Raw genomic sequence first — 23,039 nt, 5'->3', positions numbered from 1 at the left:
GATGAATTAAATCTTTGGATTTTGATACAGAACTTGCTTCAATCTCTATTTGTGTTCTAGGGGTGATGTTGTTGTTGAGCATGGAATTGGTCTCTTTTATCATTTTGGTCGTCTCTTGCTCTTACATGGTTGTCCTTTGCATTATCAATCAATACATTTATTGAGATAAGGTTTCCTCAATAGTTTAATAGATTTTTACAAGCTTATCTTAATCCATTACACTTTTAAGTAAAAGAACAATGAATTGGACCAGTTCAATCCAGTCCATGTTGCCTTTAACTGTCATTCACAGGACTCATGTAGTCAACCCCTTATAAATAGGACATGGTTAGATGATGATAGTCTTGAAAAATAAAAAGTCATGGTTATTTGGCTTTGATATTCATAAGTAAATCCTGTAATCTGCCAGGCTTGTTAAGAAATGCAGAACTTGAAGAAATAAGTGCTCCTTAAGCATGCTATTTTTCTTCATTAGTCTAAAGTTGTTCATGGACTTCCTTGTTGCATGATTCATTGATTGCTGATTTAATGATTTTGTAGGATTTAAGGTTTTTTTTTCTTTTTTGACATGAAGTGCAAGTTGTAGCTGCTCTCATCTTAAGGTACCCTTTGTTTATTATATTGCAAAATGCTCCTTTTGAAGTTATTGAAGATTATTAATTACAACTTTAGAGATCAGGGAACCATCCATTGCTGTAAAGTACCGAAAAAGATCCTTTAGCTGTAAGGGGTTCAATAAATCCAGTAAATCTGAGTTTTGATTTAGTAAATCCTATTTTTAAAACCGATTAAATGAGAAGGCACACTTATCCTCTGTGTTTTTACAAGGATATACATTGATTTATCTTCTATAGGGTCCATGAATGGTAAAGAGTTAGATTGAATTAGTTGCAGGAATGGACCTAAGCTCTTAAGAGCTCTTTGGTTTAACAAACCAAGACTTGTATCATAACTTTCTCCAATTTTGGGATCAGACTCCAAGAATCTTATGAGAACAAAAGAATGCAGCTCAACAAATAGAATACTGCCCTTTTTAACAAAACATTTTCATTTCAAAACATAAAAATGTACAACCAAAAGGACCAATATAATGACTTTATAGTGAATCTGGTAAATCTTAAATTTGTAAGAGGAAATGACTGTATGATTTCTCAGAATCCTCTACTTCAAGATGAATGTTTCTTCACTTTTTTAGCTCAACGCATGAGCAGCAGTACTGAAGAGTCCCAAGATCCAGAACGAAAACCTTGTACGTATGGACCTTAAGATCTGCCAACTAGAAGCTTAGAATGGAGTTGGCAACATTACTTGGCAGTTTTCATATAACAGTCCCATAGGAAAAAACAAATCTAATGAAAAGCCTTGTTGTCAAGATCAGAAAATTCCAATGAAAATGTAATCAGACCAATAGTTGTGGAGGTTATTAATACCACTTGGTGAACTAAGGACGAGGCTACAGACCAATGAAATTGGCTCATGAGATTAGGGAAATAAATTCTTCTAATAATGGAAACTTTTGGTTGATTTACTGTTAAAAAATGGGGTGGCAACCTTACCATTGAAAGCTTTATAGGTTTTACTCAATATTTAGTTAACTCAGCTGGACAATGGTGGGATTTTGATGAACTATCCTTTTTGTATTTTTTAGGTACTGGTTGACAGCGCATATGTAGGTGAAATTTTGCAGAAAAGAACTTTCTGAGATCAAGAAGATTGATAGTCTTTGATGAAGAAGATTAATTTATAGAAAAAACAAATTAAAAAAAAAAACATTTTGTGAAGAAACTTTGATTTTTAATGCTTTAGATTTTCATCATCTTAATATATTTTTGTAATTTTTTATATGTTCTGTTTTTTATATTTCATTCGGTTTGGATTGAATTCAATCCAGTCCATTTACATTTTAATGGATTGGATTGGATTTGGTTTGTATTAGATTGGGTCCAGTCCATTTGTAAATAGATTCACATTGGATTGGATCGGGTTAGACCAAATCCAGTCCAATTGACACCCCTGCTTATGGTGCCATCACGGTGATAACAGTGAAATAACCAAGTCCACATCTATTGCTAAATAGATGTTCTCTATGTGATCTCTGTTGGAATTCTATACATTCGCTTCTGCCCCACACACATAGCCCTAAGTTATGTTTGGTGAAAAAATCTGACCCAAATCGGCTGTCTGTTGGCAAGTTGAAGAATTGTCTATTATGAGATGGGTTTTCCTGAAAGTAAAAATCTTGCAAACAACCTCCAGTTGTCTCGGAGATGTCCGGCTGGATGCCTAGCTCTCAGGTTGTTTGCATGATTTTCCAGGCTCGCCTACCTGAACCTTTTTGAATTTGAGAAAAAAGCCTATAGGCGATGGATACCCAGAAAAATAAACTTTCTCTGGTCCCCACATAAATTTGAGAAAAAAAACATGAGATTTTTGGTCAATGGGAACCAAAATCCCATTGACCAACTTTCCCCCCTTTCAAAATCCAAAAAAAGAACGCCCCCTAAGTGTCCATTTGGGACTTGAAAGGGATTTCACCCAATGATTTTTTGGATTACAAAAAAGCCTATAGGCGATGTTTGGTAAAAACCTGGAGAACCAAATTTAGCATTGTACAGCCATTAGGCAGCTCTCCAGGCATGCCTCTCCCATAGTTTCTTCAAAGCAGCCGAACCAAAACATTTGCTATGAACCTAAGCTCCTCCAAACATTCTTTTGGCTTTTTTGGTATTAACAGTTGAACACTACGACTTTGTTTTAGTTGTTTTGCGGAATCTAAAAACAAGGAATAAAAGATCGGAGAAAACCAAATGCAGACTTCAGAGCCAATACAAACATGCAATCAGGGTATTTAGAAATTAAAGCAGGGAAGGAAAAATATATAGTGGGTTGCGTTATGTCCATGTGACTTAGGTCTTGCGTCTTGCCCACCCACCACATGACTGGGCCCAAATATATGTGGAAATGGTGCTTCCATTCCACAAACTCAATCAAAAGCATGGGTGTTCTCCTCAATCAAACCCAAAATACTTGTAAAAACACAGTTCCAAGAACATGTTTACCAAACCTAAAAACAATAGACATCTACATTGATAACACTCCCATAACCATAAACCATCAATGGTAAAATCTTGGCTCATGAGCATGAGAACATGGGTTCAATTTTAAGAGAAACTGCCAACTGAATTTCCACCCACCCCAGATAGCCAGGATCAGCCTTCAGTTTGTCCCTTTCAGATACTATGAATCTCCAGAGGTGTTGAAGAAAAGCCATACTTGTTTATAAACGGTTGGAGGTATGATGGAGGTGAAGGATTTTGTTTTTCTATAACTTAAGAGTTGACATATAAACAAGATTATCAGAATTTCCTATGTGTACACAAACTGGAAGAATGGCTCGATTCTGAGCATGAAATGAAATAATTATAGAAGGTAATCATGTATAGACTAATCCTTGCCATGGGGTTTTACATATTGATTCCTATTTAATCCCGTCCAGCAAACTGAAATTAGTAGCAGTTGATAAACATTTCTCATGTTAGGGGAGATGCCATTTGATGTACAGTTGTATGTTAGCTAACAATCTCTTCTTAAAACAGAGATCCTGGTTGGGTTCCTGTTTGCCTTGTTTTTGCATCATGGCATTACCTTTCATTTGGTTGTGTTTTTTCTTGGCCTGCTGTTTGTGCTTTTGTCTTGGGCAACTTACTTGCTGGAGAGTGAAATCTCAATTGGAGTGGGCGTGGCACCCGTGTTCTCTGGTCAAATCCTCTTACACAGACAAATCCTGCAAATAATTCCAGGAATATTAAGCAAAGAATGCACAGCAATGCACTAAAATGCACTAAAGTTTTCTTCAGGATGCCAATTGACCAAAATTACTTGCAAAGTTTTGACAGGTGCATGCCAGTCTATCATGCTTGCCTTTCCTGAAAGTATTTTGTATTCTTGTTGCGACTTTGTAAAAGGATTATGCTCCCAGTGTAGTTTCAAACACAATTATGGCTTTAATTTTTTTTTTCTTTTTTTCTAATTGTAGCTTTAAGTATATACTGTTTTTAAGACTTGTAGCCAAAAGTAATGTGTGAACAGAGAGAGCCAAAAGAAATGCAGTCTGTTGATCATTTCATGAGTTGGAACAACCGGTTGACCTCATTCCTTTCAATGGGTTCCATTCGTTCCATGTATATTTGTTATATAAGACCTTAGAATTTTATTTTTTGTTTGTTTTGATAGATAAATCGTACAAATCTTTGTGATGTGGCTTGACTGGCAAGACAAAGAAAGGAAAAAAAAAAAGTCAACTTCCACACCCCCTTGAGATCCTGAAAAATTGGACAAATTTCTTTTATTTTGAACACATACAAGATTTGCTACTACAGAGAGGACGATCACCTTTATCAATAAAAAACTTTTATTTTAATTTTGAGCTGTTATTGTGCAGCCTAGTGCATTGACTGAAGTCTGCTTTTCTTTGAATGCTAATGCCCTATGAGAGCAGTGAGAACATCAATCTATCATATAAATGGAACTTCCTTTAGAAGTAGATATCTCTAGTCATTTGGTCAGAACCCTTGCATTTTCTTTTAAATCTATTTCTGAGTCTGGACATATGTGCACATCTTGTTCATATTTTATACAGTACAGAGGAAAGATGATTGCAGTAATTGCATTGAGCCAATGCTGGCTTTAAGGACATGGTTCATACCTCTCCAGAAGCAGTTCTGAATTTCCTCTTGTGATAGACCTAGAAAGCAAGTATCATTTTGGAAGTTAGTCATTTCTATAAGTGAACTATATAATTAGGGAATCGAGGCCTTCCCTGTTATTTTGTTTACCTCTAAATATTGTTGGTATAGATGTCCCAAAATAAACTATCCGTCTACGCAGATTCCATAACCATGCCCGAGGAACATCAATCGGGTTAAGACTAGAATCATGGTCGGCAAACACCTGCATTGGATGATAATTTATTATAGTACCCATTAAGATTTCAATAGAAACAAAAAACAACTGAGGCATAGAAATAATTTCAGTAACAAGATCCTAATAAAATAACTTTTACCTCATTAACTTGAAAGTATGTGCCATTCAGTGGAAAACTCCCTCTCATTGCTGTTCTGCAGGGTATCTGTTCAGGGGTTTTATAAATATCAATTCATTATCTAAAGTGGCTCAGTTGGATTCATTTTCCACAATAGGTATCATGTGCACATGAGCATTATTGTTCTTACCAATAGTGTCCCTCGGACAGTTTGGGAATTTTCTTCTCGTTTGCTATTGCAACGAAAGCATGTTTTCTCATTACAAAAGTTTCCTAATCCTTGGGAGCTACAGTTGTCCTTTGGTGGCTCAATGGATTCTGCAGTTTCACCTGATATTGAATATCGGTTGTTGTTAACCAACAATATTGATAACTTTTTTTACAGAAAATAGCTTGTGTCAATCTATTAAAAAATAATTCCTTTTCTAATGACGTTGAATCTGCAAACTACAGCACTGGCACCACATTGTCATAACATACTTAAAAGTGCATGGATTATTTCACCATTTCAGATGCATGGCTGTTGGACCAGCATGGCTATTTATGGTGGATAAATGTCCAAGTACTACATTGGATTGCTGATATTAGTCTTACCTGGTGTCCATATGGCAAGAAGGTATGGACATGGATCATCATGTTCTCTTCTGTCCACCTGTAAAATTCAGAATGCATGATAATCAACAAATTATTTTGGTTGTATAATATCCAATAAAAATTGCAAGGATAGAATTTAGAGAAATGACTAACCCCTAATAGAAGCTGATGCGAATCTGGAAGTTCATAACTGCAGTAAAGGAGAAAAGCAGTTAGCTCACATGGTGCAGGAATTAGGTTGTTGCTATAACATAGTAACTATATTTATTTATAAATAATAAATAAACTTTTTTTAAATATCAATTTTATTGCTAAACCTTACCTGTTTGTCAACAATGATATCAGACATCTTACTAAGACAGTAAGACCTGATTTTTGTTCTTTTTTTTTCTGACTTAATTATTTGAAATTATGCCTACAGGCTACAGGCATATTGAAGTAGGGGCACCCAATAAAATGTTTAAAATGTAATTCAGGTTCCTTATTATTCTCCAAAAAAAAAAATTGGAAACGTTAATGTAGGCCCAAAAACATTTTAGGTTCTTGGGAGGGATGGACTGGATTCTTGCACAAAGAATCCATGTTAGGTTCAGATATCATATCTTTCCCATATCATAGTCGAACCCTTTGCACAAAGAAGCCATTCTCATATATGAACCTGCATTCTTGCACTTGTCAGCACAACATTTTACCATCATATATACATACATGTCATAATTCTTTGTGGCCTAAATTTTGTATGGTAATAGTTCTTTATTGTTTGTTTTTAGCAAAGCTTTACATTTAAGTAATAACTCTTTTGATAAATGAGTGTGCCCCCTTTTAGTAATTGTAACCAAATTCTAAAAGAAAAAACTGCCTTCTAATTTATTCTACTTATGAATCAAAAGGTGAACAAGTTATCAACTGGTTCCTTTAGAACCAATTCACATGGCCAAGTAATTTAGTACCCCCCCCCCCCAACAAGATAAAATTTCTAGTTCACATCCATGTATGGTGTCAACATTTTGGGGCATTGATCCAGGCCAACCTGAGACAAAGCAAGTTCAGTGGACCATTCATTCACATGTACTGATCTATTAATGCAGATTTTATCCAACCTAAATTTTCAAAGCTTTACCAGAATAAGCAAGATGGCTATCAGTCCCTCATGTGAACATGGAAAGATGCCTCCCAACTTACACTTGGTGCTCTGTTCGAAGCCTGTTTATGTTCTTCAGCTTGGTTACAGGAATAGAAGCAGCTTCTGGAGTCAAGGCAACTAAAGCCTTTGACATATCACCTTCCTGCAGTTCCATTTTGTTCTCTTCTATGTATTTCTGCAAGTTGAGCTTGAACTCTTCAATATTGAGTTTGATAACTGGAATTTCATCAGGATCCTCAGAAAAAGCATCCTCAATATCACTTTCTGTTATTTCTTTACATTCACGTTCTGGTGTTGCTGGTACTTCAATGATGGGTTCACAATTGTGGGTTTCAGAGGTTGCTCCTGAGACTGGGCTTGGCACTGGTGGAGGTAGTAGCACTGGATGGGTACGCACATGTGGAGTTTGATCAGCTACAATGGGCGCAGTTGAACTTACCAGACCCTTCTCTTCTGGCATTGGCAGGGCAAGCCGTGCACTGCATCCAACAAATTCTATCAGTCATCTAGTGCATGAAAAATATGGCATGCATTTAATATTGTTGTCATCATTTTTGTCCCCATCTCTCTATCTCTCTAGGTAGAATTGCAAGGTCAAAGATCAACTTGATTTAAAGATCATACTTATTTATCTGATCATTTACATTTATGTATGACATGATCTATTTATCTCTAAAATAATGCAATAGCTCACTCAATTGTATAATCACCTGATTGGTTACATTATGATATAAGATCTGTTGTTGAGAATTTAGTTGGTTTAGATCCTTTGTGTGAATGATAGGATCCCAGTCTGTGTATGGGGGAAGCAGGTCAGCAGTCTGTTGTCAGAGGGAACAGAAGGAATCTGATCCTGGGTCTGGAGTACTTGGTCATGCCTATGCCTATTGTATGCTGTTAAACATTTAATCTATTCACAAGTGTTGGACAGAACCTTGCAAATGCACTTGCAAAGTGTTTGCATTCTGTTCTCATTGGGCACGCATTGCAATTTGGCTTGCTTTTTGTACAGAAAACCTGAATAAAACAAATCATGGCAGTCACTTCAATCTGCTTGAATTACTAGTGGAGAGGAGAAAATGCATCGGCCTTCTTTGAAATGGCATATTATACCTTTCCGAATGTAATCATTTGATAGTGTAACTCATACCTGTAAAGACATCAGACATTAAATTAATAATAGCTTTCCCTTATAAGGAATGAGGCTTTAGGTTCTTGTAACCTTGCTGGTTTATGTAATTTATATATGGAAAAATGAAGCTTTTAGTGAAAGGTAAATAGTAGTTACAAGGTCCGCTGATCAAGTTTGCACAACCGTGGCCAAAGATACTTCTGAATTGTCTCTAGCACTGGGTACCTGTGCCCTAGAAGATTAGCCCATTCATGTGATGGGAAATTTCAGCATTATTAACTGGTATTCATATAACACTTACAGCTCTAGAAGATGCAACTGAAGCGAGTCAGGCAGTGGTTGGAGTGGAACCCATCCAAGTCGTACAGCTATCCGGCCAACATTTGTGTCAACCTAAGGAGCAAAAGGAAAGAATGACCTTTATGTGGCTATTCTAGAACCCATCCAAGTGCTAGTTTTTTATCTACTTTATTATAAAAACACTTTCCAACTTAAACCTTACCGGAAAAGCAAGATGATGAAGTGTCAAAAGGCGTACACACTCCACACTTTTCAACCCCAATCCTCGAACGCTCAAGAGGTACTCCCTACAAGTAATAAGCATTTTAAAAAAACCACAATTGACTAATCTGTAACCTAATTGAATTTATGAAGTTATGTTTCCAAGGAGGATGCCTTGGACTTACTTGGCTTTATCAGGGGGAATATCCCTTAACCACTCAAGATCAATGCCTTCATGTTCTCTAACCAGTCGATTGAGGAAATCCTGCAAAAATTACGTTGACTATGGTTAGCTTAGCTCTTGTAAGGGCTTGTTACATTTAATAAAAAGTTTTCACCCTGGTGGGTTCACCTGAAGAAAATAATCTTTCCATTATAGTTATTTCTGTTATTTCTTCTTTTTGAGACATGTGGGTCATTTAAATAGAATGGAATTAACTTACTTTGATTCTCTCTGCAAGCCTATTGTTCATTCCTCGTTCTTTGATGGTATCAGCAATCTCTTTAACATCTGCACATCTCACTGCTTCCCAGTCCAGCGAGTCCATCATATCACTACTTCTTTCTCTTTTTCCACTTTTGGCATAAGCCTCCCTTCTTAGATTATCCCAGTCAAATTCATTACTTTTTTCTGCCTCAACTTTTCCTCTCTTCTGTTTCATGGTATCCTTAGTTATCCCAGCAGGCATTTGCTCTAGAAAATTAGATTTTACCACCTCCATGTCTATGGGTTTTTGTTTACCTATTAAACATGTGCTTTCCATAACGTCTAAAGCATCTCCAGAACTATTCTGCCTTTCAGTAAGTACATCAAGTTTTTTAGTTTCTGCAATTGGAACGCCTTTTGGATGAGAATTCTCTATCCTCTCTTCTTGTTGATGTCTGCTAGAATGTGGATCTTTTTTGCTGCAGGCTTCTGATGGTGAGCTACATAATTGGTTCACTGTGTCAGTGTGATTGCTTGAAGAAGCACTTGAATCAGCTCTTTGTGCTGTCTCACCACTTGATGTTTCATTTTGTTTAATGATCATTTCACTTACAGTATCTGGAACTGGTCCAGGTCCCTTCACCATGCAGTCTTCTTTTGACTCAGAAATTTCTGATAAAGTTGAAGGCAAGGAAGATCTGATTTCTTCTCCTAACACCTCAAGACTATCAACTTCTAGAACACCCAACTCTGGTATCATGTGCAAATTGTCTTTACTAGAAGGAATGATGGGTACTTGTGCATGGGGGTCAAGGTAATTGGATGGGAAAATCGATTCCAATGAGTCTTCCAAACTATCTAATATGTTATCACTTTCATAGTTATAAAATTCCAAAAATTTGGTGGTTTCTGACATCTGTAGAAGCTCTGTGAACGAAGTTCTAGCGTTAAAACTCTTAGATTTGTGTCCTGTTGCCAGATCTTCTTCTTCTGAGTTGGACTCTGGGAATGATTTGATCCTCTCAGTGATCTGAAAAATGGAAGAGTCTACAGAGTTTTGAGATGAAACAACATCCTCCTTCTCTCTTCTATCTTCCACTTCTGCAAAATCCTGAAATTCTGTCCTTGTGGTTATGCTATCTGTTCTGTTCTCTGGTGATTCGTGGAACATTTCTAGTAAACTGTCCTGAACAACAGTCAGTCTGCTATTTGAGTTGTCAGTGGGGCTGCTATTTAACACATTGCTTTCAAATGATTCATTGCTGTTTGCCATTTCCCTTTCTTCCATGTGCTCTGCATCATGAAGTATCATGGACTCTTGATCACAGACTGGTCGGTTTGACATCTTTTCATTCCATTTGATTGTGTCATCTAAGTCTGGTATGCACACATCTGGCTCTTCAATTAATATGTCCATTCCATCTTCTTGATATGCTTCGTGGTTATTTGTTGCCCGAAGTGGAAATCGTGCAGCCAGGGCCATGAAGGCAGAGCTGCAAAAAAAGAAAGAAATGAGAGATCAATTCCAATTTTTTTTACATTATTTCCATGGAGGAAATTTTGTTCTAATATCTATTTTCAGAGCTTACCTAGACAGATGGTCAGATACATTCTGAGTAAGAAAGACACCAATCACAGAGTCCACAACTGATCCCTTCCACTGTGAGAAGCGTCTATCCCCTGTTAAGTGTATCACTTTACTGTTAGTAAATACATGTAGATTGTGGAAGCCCCAACGTCTACTAGCAAGCAGTATCTAGGAATGTCTAATAAGTCATGAAATGGCTGATTGGGAATTTTGTTGCTATTGGTTCCTCGATATTGAAAATAGCATCTTGTGGGTGTATGCTAGAAATTCAACACTTACATTTATCACTCACAAGCTTGTGGTTTGTCAAGGGATTCTACTTTCTTGGAAGAAGGTTTTAGTGTTTCATTTCCCTTAGTTGAAGCTATGGCTCCATTTGGGAAGAGTGCAAATACAAATGTTGTCATTTTCATGAACCTTGCAAATTTGTAATTGCACTCTTCCCAAATGGAGCCTACAGAACATAAAATGAGAGGTACGTCAACTCTTCCCCCCCCCCCTCCCCCAAATCTGATTGAATTCAGCCTTTTTCTATTTTTGTAGCATGCACATGAACCATATGTGCCATCTGCCATGCTTGAAGCATGTAAAAAGTGTGCATCACTCTTGGGGTATATGCATTTTTTCATGACTTGAGAGGTGGAGAATACACTTCATGTGATTCTGATTCTTCATAGAGATGCCTCAGGGGGTTTTGGGAAAATGTTACCTCAAGGTATGCCTAAGGGTGTGTGCTCTAAATGCCTTTGGACACATTATTGTTGTGTTGTTTTTCTCCTTTTTGATTTCTTAACCTTTGATTTTCTTGTTTGATGTTTGGTTTTTAACACTCATGGGATTTATTTTTGTAATTTCATATGTTTACTTTCAATGCTCTCACACTGTAGGAGGATCCAAGTAAATTTCATTGTTGGTTATTGACTCAAGTTTAACTGTTTTTTTCTTGGAATGGGAAGTTTGGCTTTACTTAAGTTCTAGTATCATATATGAAGGTTATGAAGTAAAGTTGCCTTTAGATGCTATCTTAATATTAGGAAGTCACTGAATTTTTTTATATGACCATCCTGGTATGGGGTATTTCATTATATATTTCCTCTTATTCATCTTCTAATTGCTATTATCTGGTTTACTTTCCTCTTATTCATCTTCTAATTGCTGATACTCAGTCTCTTCATTTACTAGTTGAGGCTATTGATGCTAAATGTCCATCTATTTGATTTCAACTTGGCTGCCCCAAAATACTGTTACAGGAGATATATCAATGATGAAGGTTGCTCATCCCCATTACTTTGTATATGTTAGAAAGTTTGTCAAGCAAATATTTTGTTGGACATGTTGTACCTTGAAGAGTATGCATGCGCTGAATGAAGGAGGCTGCCCTTCCGTGGAATATTGTCCTTTCTTTGTCCCACCACTTTTTCTTATCCTCATCCATTTCATCAATGCCTTCACTGCCTTCCTTCCCCATCAGAAGATTCCATACTCTATTTGTTTCTGGGTCAAGGTCAACTTTGGGCCGCAGTTTCCGCCTTGGTCCTTCAAAGGAAACTATTCTGCCATCTCCAATGTAAGGAATTAGTGCATTTTGCTCTTTCCCTGCATTTCTATTGGTGCTGATGGTCAGATGCTTTAATCTGTAAACAAGTTCGTCTATTGAAATCATATAAGGCCAACCTGCATCAAATGTGAAATAAAAGTTGTTACTTCTGATTTGATGATTGTGAAATGAATTGCCTTGAAGAAGATTGGGTTTTTTGAAGATTCTATTTTGTGAATGGATATCTGTACTACCTATTGATTTGGTCAGAGACTCATAGAAAGAACCTTTCTGTTTTTGGAGCTGCCATGCATTTGTACTGGAGAACAACTTTAAATTGATATGAGAGGATCTCTTAGCCCGCTTCTTGGTAATGATCTTTGGATAGTTATCTGAAGCGAGGGCTTCCAGGCAGGACTGAGGTGCATGGAAAGTATCAGATCTTTGTCTGTTGCCTGATATTGGAGTTCTGGGGTGGCTTTGTGGCAGTTGGGTACACTGAGCAATTGCAGCTAAGGAGGCCAAATCACGGACCCGATAAGGACGATTTGATCTCTTCTTCTTAGTCTTTGCTATGAAGCCAAAAGTCAACATAAACTGGGAAGTTTGCAGATCATCAATGGCAGTCCCCTGTGGTGCATCTGTGTGCCAAAGTAATTCTTTGGAGACATTTTGCATTGGGTGATGGTGCTGTGCAGAAGTAGAAGTTACATAGACATCTTGTATGGATTTATTAACCCCATTCTTCGGCCTCCATGTGCCATCAATACCAGAAAGTCGGGTGCCCAGTCTTCCATAGTAGGTTTGTTTTGCTTGGTTGCAACTGTCTTCTAAAGAAGCCGCAGAAGCTGAAGTGCTAAATATGGCATTCCGTGATTTCTTAGTCCTCTTTTTCTTGTAAATTTCAGGAAAGTACATGCAAGGACTGCTTTTGCTTTGGAGTTCATTTCCTTGATGTATACTTTGGTATGCTTTGAACGAATTGTACTGGACACCAGTTAGATTCATGGAGCAGAGATGTGTTCCATCTACAGAGTGAGAATGCCCCCTCTTTGATCCCCTTGTTTGTGTGGTCTCAGCAACTGGTACATGGACACTACTATCAGGATGACTACTACTTTTTGGTATCAATTGTGGACCACTCTGTAGTATTATTGGTGCAGCACCTTCATTGTTCACAGAAGCAATTCCAGTATTTAAGGCCAAATTACCTGTTCTGTCCACATGGGCATGCTGATGCATAAGATGTTGATGGTCATTTTCTCCATTATTTTGGCATGCAATTGTTGTCCCTATTTGATTCCTATTCCTTGCAAGTACCTTCAAATTTCTCCTTTTCAGGTCTTTCCTTTGAGATACTGGGGTTGTGGGGGCTGGAATTTCAGGCAGTGAAATGTAGTCTTTGATCAGTTGATTCATGGAACAGTTAAGGTCGTATGCAATTCCTCCTGCTGTGTTGTGTACTGTGACTTCAATACCTTGCCCAAGCTGCACGGTGGATCTTGTTCTAGAGCCACTATTAATTCCAGTGCATAAATCTTGCTCTTGAGATTCTGAGTTCAAATTTAGATCCCACATGTATGCTGAGTTGTCCCTTCTATGCGGCAGTCCTTCCTGATGACCGAATGATGTTCCTGGCGTTTCAACTCTTGTTTGGTCATCTAAGTTGAAGTCCAGAGCACGCTTGCAAGACCTCACAGCACGCTCAACTGATGGATCATTAGTCTTCTCGAGTACTGCTGCTGGAGGGGTGTCTGAGGCTCTGAGGCCTTTCTTTCTTACATACTTCCTCTTCCCAGAAGGGTTTTCTTTTGCACTTGTCTGCTTGGGAGTAACTGACTTTCGAGGCCTTTTGGGTTTGCCTTCTACAACGACCTTGGGCCTGATCTTTTTCCTTTTTGGCTTCTGCTGTGGTGTCTTGTTCAGGTCAAGGTGGTGGTCATCTCCATTTGCTGGATTCTGATTTTCCACAATGACATGGTCACCTCCCTTGACACGATTATGATTCTCCTCAGTTCTGTGGTTATTCTCGCCAGCCAAAGAAGTAAAGGACGCATCAACCATGGGCTCTGGAAGTTTTTCACCGGCAAGCTCAAGCTCGGCATAGTTACCCTCATTTAGTTTGCTCAGCTCGTGCTTCTCTTTTCCCTCATTTGATCTTTCTTCTACTGAGATATTGGCTATTTCAGAAAGCTGATGATTCTCAACTCTCTTTCCCTTCTCTGGTGTTATTGGTACGAACTGGAAGGATGTAGCTCCATCCATGACATTATCGGTTACAGATTTGGGCAAGGCGTTAAGATCATAGGTAGGACGATGAGAAACAGGAAACCCATCTGTAGAATTTACAGCATTACATTCTTATAATCAGAAAAAAGAAAAAAAAAACAAAAACAGAAAAAAAAAAGCAAGTGCAAAAGAACTCAACTACATTCTTTCTGGATAGAAAAGAATTTTGATCAACTGGAAGGAAAGCCTCTGAAGCAAATAAAGCACCAGCAAATTTGTTCTTTTGGCGTAGTAAAAGAAGAAGAGAAACGGGTTACTCACTGTGGGGTGGTATTTGCAGGAAGCCTTGGTTCTCAAGCAACAAGCGAGCAGAGTTGGATGATCCTTGTCCAATATTGGAATACTCAGTGGGGAAAAAGAAGCTGTCTACCACATTGTTGTTCCCCCACTGAGGAACAGCTGCCGAAGACGGGGTTGTGGAAGCAAAGAGGTCTCCAAAAAGACTACTGTTCCAGCATGCAGAGGCGTCTGTGAAAGCCTGTGTGTGAGTGCCAGCCATGTTAATAGATCCTCTGTTATTCCCAGCCAAAGCAGCTTCCCAATTGTCAAGTGCTATGCTGTGATCTACCAACAGCACAGAATCATGAAATCTAACTGCCTCATTTGAAGTTGGAGTCCCCTGGAGGAGTTCAGGAGGGTCGCTCTGCGTCTCTAGTTGGCTCCCTTCTCTGTTGACGGGAACCGGCTGCGGTCTTGTAGGAACGGGTCTTGCAGGGGTAACCGGAATCCAGGAGCCCTGTATCTGCTGCTCTTTACCTCCTGGAATCGAAACCCCGCTGATGAAGTCCATCACCCTCGTCAAAAATCAAAATTTACTATTTTTCTGCCGCCTCTGCTACCCAACTGGTCTCAAACAAAACTGCTCCTGAAATCTTGCCTGGAAGCTCTGATTTTCTTCCCTGAAATTGAATTTCCACTAAATTGCCGATTTCTCCTTAAACCCTTCTCCACTTCAAACTCCATTATCCAAATAAATCCTGCCAAAACTCCCAAAACAATTGCCTGTCAACATTCATGTCTCCACAACAGAAACAGCAAAGCAGAGCATACTTATTCCAGATTTTCTCAGAAGCCCAGAAAAACAACAGGACAAAAAGAAAACGAAGACAAAAACCAATCTTTTTTTAAGTGGAAAGAGAAGTCTAAAAGGGAGAGAAGCCACATTGAAACCACCCTAGAGAGCTAAAAAGATCCCCCCGTGCGAGCTCTCATACTGGTTGCTAAGCACGGAAAAACAAAAAAAAAAACACCCAATAATTGGAAAATAATAAAATGCACTTAAATCCCAATAAATCCAGATATTGGTTGAGAAAATGTCTCTAACAATCAGAGACAAGTGTCTCATGTGGATGTTAATTTCAACCATTTAGAGAGATTTGTGGACAGTTTTATGTATTGGTATCCAAAGTAATCTAAAGTACACTTTGAACTACTGAAAACATATTTCACTTTGATTATTAACAATTTTAGTTATGATATAACATTACTTCCACTTGCGCTGTTGAAGAAGTTTAGGCCCTCTGTTCTAACTTTGCACACATTCCTGAATTATCACCGCTACCATTAAGGTCTTTCTGTGGTATCAAAGCCTACTTCAAAGCTCGTGTGGCATGGTGGAGAGAAAATACAAAGCAATCTGATTTGTAAAGTGAATTTTTATGTTGTTTTCTCTCCAAATCAGGTGTTATGGTTTCACTCCCATTTTTATTCTTTTTCTGAAATCTATGATTGAGTTGTTCATTCACTTTGATTGAATTATTTTAATTGAAATAGTAATTTAATATTTTAAAATATAAAATAATTATTTACTCTTATGTATTTCTTTTATTTGAGCACGAATATCTACTAATATCCTTTTATTTTTTTAATCGGCCAAAACTTTGTAATAGCACCTAGATTTCATATACCTGATTGAGTTGTACACGTTCGTTGTCTTTAAATCTGTATTTTTCTTTGATTACAAAAACCATTCATTTAAAGCAATCCCAATCTTTCAGTGATTGAGATTTGGTTTTTAATAAGTTATTAAATAAGTATTGATGAGGATAATTTTAGTGGTTATTTTTTAAAATTACTGTGAAAGATAAATTTGGACTGATATTGGTTAATATCTAAAATGGATTATTTTATTTCCTCTTATTTCGGGAAATTATTCTCCTGATTATATAAAAGAAAAATTACTATAATCTCCTGAGTATTTCTTCTATCGTGTGATCATCCATCCCGGATGAGCTCCTTCAATTAGAAACCGAATAACAGGAGATTGGACGAGAGACGGAATGAGAGAAAGAGAAAACAGAGAGAAATAGTTTACATGTCCAGAAAAAGAAAAGTTATCAACTTTTGTTTTACGTACACTGAGGAGAGAGAAAGAAATCTCAGTGGAGGTTGAGATGTAGAGGGAGTGAGACAGAGGAGACTACAAAACGCGGTGTGAAGGAGAAGAAAACACGTGATCAAAACAGACTGATAACTTGTCGACGGGGTGTTTACACTTGTTACGCACTTACGCTTTCCTCAGAGAAGAGGAACGTAGGAGCTGCTTTTCCATTACGGAACCTAAGCTTTTACTGAATTGACTGATACGTCCTTTCTTTTTTTCTATTTCTTATTTTATTTTAAATTTTCGTTTTTCTGTTATTTTCCATAGTCTGTGGAAATTTGTGCAACCGAAGAACGGAGTCTGTGGAAATAATATGACCGTTGGATTACGAATCCAATCTGTTACATGATTAGTTGATTACATCTCCTTAAACCTATTGTTAAATGGGTAGCTGCTACCCATACCCGATTATCAATGGTGTCTAACTGTCTACAAGAATAAATGGAAATTATTTTTTCAGGGTGTTTGCGGCAACGGGAGAATTAAGGGCATTTAATGGTGGAAAATCTTCTGGGCTGGGCCCACAAAATTGGGCGATTCAGATAATAAATGGAAGTATCCATTTGCAAAGGATGAGGAGACCATGTAAATAAAATAAAGAAGGAAAAAGAAAAGAAAGAAGACTCAAATAAATTTTAACAACTCAAATCACTGAATCAGGTTAAATTGTTCTAGGATTTTTTTTTTCAAACTCATCCCAACCTGTGGATTTTGTTTATTTTTTATTTCTTTCAATTTCAACTTTACTTTTATTCCCACTTTCAATTTTAGCCCTAACCCTAAATTCCTAATCCCAGGCATGTCCATACCTTGTTTCCACTAACAACCATTTACATAACTAAATTAAATGTAAAAAACAAAGGAAGCATAATCTATTTTAGCTTTTTTAATGAATTATTAGTATTATTATTATTATTATTATTATTATTATTATTATTATTATTATTATTATTATTATTATTATTATTAATTATTATTATTATTATTATGTCACTAATTAAAGCGTGTTAACCTTATGAAATAGCGTAGTAACAAGAAAAAAGAAATCTATGTACAAGGTTCTAAATATTGATAGGGGCATATCGGGCAGTATCGGTACTTTTTTTATTTTTTTTTAAAACCGGTTCAGGGGACAGTTTAAGGCTCCTCCACCCCCTAAATCGGTTAAAACCCCGATACACCCTCTATAGGGATGTATCGAGGTGCTCCTGATACGATACATATTGGCCGATACGGGCCAATAAGTGTCGATACTTTAGTCGATATATATATATATATATATATATATTAAAACAAAGCGGTCAAGAATTTTTCTCCTTTTTTTGAATTTTTTGTTTTTTTTTTGTTCCATGTCATTTTTGAAACAACAAATGAGATGCAATTTCCCAATAACCTAAATAATCTCTCCCCCTAAAATTTATCCTAAACTACCTCCCCCACTTTCTCCAGAAATATCTCTAATTCCTATTTATCTTCTAAATTATCTCTAAATCCTATTTATCTCCACAATTATCTTTAATTTAGTAGAGAGTTTATCTCCTAAATTATCTATAATTCCTATTTAGTAGATAATTTCTAACAAAATTATACAATAACTTTAAAATATTTATTAAAAACACAAAATAAAAATTTATATTTTTACAAAATATATCACGAAATTATGTACTAAAAATTTAAATTATCTTTTTCTGGATTATCAATTTAAATGCTTTTCAAATATTTAATAATACGTAATAGCTTTAAATAAATAAAATTCAAATAACAAAAAATTTAAAATTTTAATAAAATATTCAAATATTTAAATAACTAAATATTTATCATAACTATAATTTAAATAGTTAAAATAACAAAATTATCTAATAAATAATTTTATATTTTTACAAAATATATAATGAAATTATGTACTAACAATTTAAATTATGTTTTTTTTCATAATCAGATTAAATGTCTCTCAAACATTTAAATAATATGTAATAGATATAAATAAATAAAATTCAAATAACAAAAAAAATTAAATATTTTATTGATTATTTAAATATTTAAATAACTAGATATTTATCATAACTAGATTTTAAATAGTTAAATAACGAAATTATGTAATAAATTTAAAACAATTCTTTAAAGCAGAAAATTAATCATAAAATAATATTGAAATTAACAATAATTTAATATATTACCAAATTAATAATGAAATTATGTAAAAATAGTATAAATTATGATTTTATGGATAATTAAATTCCATAAATAACTAATATTCTAAATTTTAAATATTGTATATATTATTTAAGTATTTAAATAATTGGGTATTTTAAATAACAAAATATTTAACATAACTAGATTTTAAATAGTTAAAAAAAAAGAAATTATGTAATAAATTTAAAAAAATTCTAAAAAGTATATATATCAAGTAATAATTCGAGAAAATAACTTTCAAAAAAAATTAATATTTATTAATAATAATTTTAAACTCTTAATCTGTATTTATTATATAATTATATATACTAAAATTAATATTTATTGTATTTCAGTAATTATTGTTTTTGTCATAAATGTATTTTCAATGATTATGTATAAATTTATTTTGTTTTTCTATTTAATAGAAAACTTTCAATAATTATTGGAGATTAAACTACTATTAGCGAAATTTTTAAATTTAATTTACTGTACTTATTGTATTTATTGTATTTTTGTTATAACTTATTGATTAATATTTATTAGAGATTAAACTATTATTTGAGATTATACTATTTATTGACTAAGTTAATATATTTTTAGTATTTATTGTATTTTTTCATTATCAATATATTTTCAATAATTATGTATTTTTGCTATAAATTTTCAATAATTATTGGAGACTAAACTATTGTTATTTATCAAAGATGAGACTATTAATTTAATTGAAATTATGAGTGTTGGGGAGTTGGTCAAGTTGGGGAGTTGGTCAGCTGAAACCGATTGACCTTTTGTAAAAACTGACCCACTCAAGTTGTATCGGTTTGGGTCGATTTTTTGGTTTGGTTAGTCGGTTCAAAAGATTTAAACTTAAAAATTTAATTTAATTTTATAAATTATAGTGTAATTATTAAAAAAATAAATTTAAAAATTAGATTTATGATATAAACATTTTAGACTAAGAAATATGGGAAATTTCCCACTTAAAATTATATTTAAAATATAAAATATTAATATATACCCATGGTCAGGTCATTCGATTTTGGTTGATTTATAAATGGCCAAAGTGAAATTAATCCAACTTAGTCAAATTGGGAAATTTTTGAACCAAAGCTGACTTAAAATACTAGAAAACCGACCAACTCGGGTCGAGCTGATCGAGTTGGTCGGTTTCATCAGTTTGATGAATAAACCTAACTGAAATAAATTAATGTTATTTTTGTATTATAAAAAATTTATTAAATGTAGCATATAAAATATGAATAATTATTAATTATTTAAAAAGTTGAAAATATAAAACAATTGTTACCCTTAAGATATTCTATTAGGGTCATTTACTAGAACACATCTTATAGTTTTACATATTTACTTAAACCTACCTTATAGTTTCCATTTTATTAAAACATCCCATATATTTTACAGCTTATTTATTTAATCAACCTTTCATTAAGGAGTGTTTGTTTTTCTATTAGGCCCATGATTTTTTATTCCAAAAATGCCCTTAATATTTTTTTTTGTACAGAAAATAAAATTAACCAAATATAGCCAATAGAATGGTTGCCCATGTCTTATAAAGGGCAAAAATGGTATTTTACTTTTATTTTCTTTTGATTAAATTTATGTAAATGAACATTAGGGTCAACACTATCATTTTCCACTATCATCTAATGGATGATTGATTAAATCCATTGCAAATTATAAGTGGTGTTTTAGTAAAATTTTAACTATAGGGTAGATTTTAGTAAATCCATGAAACTATGAAGGGTATTTTAGTAAATGGCTCCTTCTATTATTTAGCTTTCATTTAATAAATCTCGTGCATCACACGGGTCCCCGCTAGTATATATTAAAACAAGGAAGTCTAGAAATTTTCCCTTTTTAAATTTTTAATCCATGTCATTTTCAAAACTATCAACTAAAAACTCTACTTTCCCCAAAAGAATGTTCCTAAAATCTCTCTCTCTCTCCCCCACACACACGTTCCAATAACTTAAAGGGTAAAATACAAAAACCTCTCTTGAAGTTTTTGACAATCATAAAAACCTCCCCTATAGTTTTACTTTATCAAAAAAACTCCCTTAGATTTTTAAATAATTCAACAAAAACTCCCTGTCGTCAATGACCATGATGAAAAATGTTAAATCGATTAATCATTTTCCCAAATACCTATTTTACCTTTTTAAAATTTATTTGCATCTATTTTTATCAAAGCACCCCTGTTGGAATGTTATCCTTTTTTTTCTCTCCAGTCAACCTCTTTCTTCTTCAACATCAAAACCCTAATTCGGATAAGCTCTTAGTATTTATGATTAGAACATAAAAGAAGCTCTGTTTGTAGTCCTCCACTTTCAACAACCAAGGTTCATGTCTGAACTCGACATCCAGATTTCTACTACCTTAGTTCCTTAGTAGAGGAAAATACTAAGCACTCGGGAGTTGGGGCAAAGGAGTATGTGCATGTGTGTAGAGGACCAGTAGTTCAACGAGAGATTTTCTTCATTCGGCGGTTTTTCCTTTTGTGTTTCTAAATGTTCTCACTTGGAAGACAGGGTCGTTGTCTGTTGCCTTCACCTATGAGTACTCAAAGAACCCAAAAGAAAAAAGAAAAAAAAAAACCCTTGTTTCTCATTTTTTTTGTTTTAATTTTTCTTTTTTTCCTGATTTATTGCTCTCTTGAGTATTAACAACTCAAATTTTCTTTGCCTACTAATGGCTGGGTTTCATGAAAAGAAAATTCATATTTCTTCATCATATATTTCATGATTGATGGGCATCATTCTGTTCAAGTATCTCTCTATTTTAATTGATGATTTGGATATTATAATGAACTATTCTTTTATTTCTCTTTTGGGAGGAGGAAGGCTGGTTCTAACATGATTTTCTGTCCTCTGCTGATTTGGTTGTTTCTAGAAATCTATTTTTGTTAATAGATCTTATCAAAAATAGTTTTTTTCCCAACCTACAGCCGTAAGAAAAAAACTGATCTCTTTTCATCATGAATTGTTTCATTGTAAGGGCGCCCTCATGGTAATCATGTTTGAAGATGCCTCATTGAACTTGAAGAGGGATTCCTCAAGAAGGTTTTAGTTTTGATGGGTATCAAGAAGCTAGCTAAGTTTTAGTTTTGATCTCTCTTTTCTTCTCCTCCCTCCTCACTGCCCCTACAGAACACCAAACTGCGAACTGCCACCGGAACCACCACTGTGTGGGGGAGGTTTGGTGTCGTCTTCCAACAAAAACATGAAATTAATCCAGCTCTCTCTTTTTACCCCAAGAACATGAAATTAATCCAGTTGTATTCCAACAGTGGTTGTGACAGTAGTGTTGTATTGGCAGTGAAGATTCAGGCTGTATGGGGGCAATTTAGTGTTGTATAGGGACGGTGATGAGGAAAGAGAAGAATAAAGAGAGATGAATAATGCATTTCGTGTTGTGCAGGGACGGTCATGTCTTCTCCACCATCCCTGTTCTCAGTAACAACTCCCCTCTTGGCTTTTGCTTACATGGTTTTGATCAATGTTGATGTAAAAAACACAAAACCAAAATGTAAGATACGAAACACAAGTACTTTAGATGGTGGAGTTCAAGGAGCAAGGGTATTATTTCAGTAAAAATAGATGCAAATAAATTTGTAATAGGGTATAATAGGTATTTGGGAAAAATGATTAATCGATTTAACATTTTTTTTGAGGGTCATTGATGGAAGTGAGGTTTTTATCAAATTATTTAAAAATCCAGGGGAGGTTTTTGCAAAAATGAAACTATAGGGGAGGTTTTTATGATTGTCAGAAACATCAGGGTAGGTTTTTGTATTTTACCCTAACCTAAATAATCTAATATCCTAAAATTTCTCCTAAAAAACCTTACCCACTATACCCTTATTTATCTTCTACCCCACTTTTTATCTACATGATACATCTATCTAAAGAATGTTTGAATTAAAAATTTTAAGAATAATTTAAATATTCTAACAAAATTATATAATAACTTTAAAATATTTATTTAAAAATCCAAAAAATAATTATAATCAATTTAATAATATTCATATTATTAATAATTATATATTTTTACAAAATTCATCACGCGATTATGTACAAACAATATAAATAATGATTTTCTGGATTGTTCAATCTAAATGTTATTCAAATAATAAAAAGTTAACATTAAAAATGAAATATTATTTAAATATTTCAATAACTAAATATCTTAAATAACAAAATATTAAAATTAA

The 23,039-nt window shown here is 34.7% G+C and overlaps 1 protein-coding gene across 3 annotated transcripts; it reads right to left on the bottom strand.

Annotated features, from left to right (window-relative positions):
* Positions 1-3,382: 3,382 nt before the first annotated feature.
* LOC104612499 (transcriptional activator DEMETER-like) lies at positions 3,383-15,434 on the bottom strand. 3 transcript variants are annotated; one of them, XR_016082898.1, is made up of 19 exons: positions 14,515-15,434; positions 12,219-14,300; positions 11,769-12,101; positions 10,429-10,519; positions 8,856-10,332; positions 8,598-8,677; positions 8,414-8,498; positions 8,213-8,304; positions 8,068-8,136; positions 7,893-7,929; positions 7,714-7,796; positions 6,918-7,258; positions 5,789-5,825; positions 5,636-5,693; positions 5,232-5,371; positions 5,063-5,128; positions 4,836-4,950; positions 4,706-4,744; positions 3,383-3,784 (listed from the first exon to the last, which is right to left on the bottom strand). XR_016082898.1 is itself a non-coding variant. In XM_010279934.3 (19 exons), exons 1-19 carry the CDS (start codon positions 15,041-15,043, stop codon positions 3,642-3,644), a joined length of 5,997 nt encoding a protein of 1,998 aa, XP_010278236.1. In that variant the 5' UTR covers positions 15,044-15,434; the 3' UTR covers positions 3,383-3,641. The 3 variants fall into 3 exon arrangements, 2 of the variants coding, with proteins under 2 accessions (XP_010278236.1, XP_010278237.1); XM_010279934.3 differs by having other exon boundaries at positions 6,818-7,258; XM_010279935.3 differs by having other exon boundaries at positions 6,818-7,258; positions 12,252-14,300; positions 14,515-15,368.
* Positions 15,435-23,039: the final 7,605 nt, after the last annotated feature.

This window comes from Nelumbo nucifera, chromosome 2 (assembly GCF_055504915.1).
Source record: "Nelumbo nucifera cultivar China Antique chromosome 2, China Antique-T2T, whole genome shotgun sequence".
NCBI lineage: Eukaryota > Viridiplantae > Streptophyta > Magnoliopsida > Proteales > Nelumbonaceae > Nelumbo > Nelumbo nucifera.
Note: the sequence above shows the minus strand (reverse complement) of the source record. Positions and strands in the feature narration are given on the sequence as shown.

Bases quoted from the DNA above. Each gene is read 5' to 3' on its own strand.
- LOC104612499 (XM_010279934.3), bottom strand. From the start codon at position 15,043: ATGGACTTCATCAGCGGGGTTTCGATTCCAGGAGGTAAAGAGCAGCAG. The intron at 8,305-8,413 runs GTAAGGTTTAAG...TTTGCTCCTTAG, and splicing joins TTCATCATCTTGCTTTTCCG to GTTGACACAAATGTTGGCCG. The intron at 7,797-7,892 runs GTATAATATGCC...TGTTTTATTCAG, and splicing joins AAATGATTACATTCGGAAAG to GTTTTCTGTACAAAAAGCAA.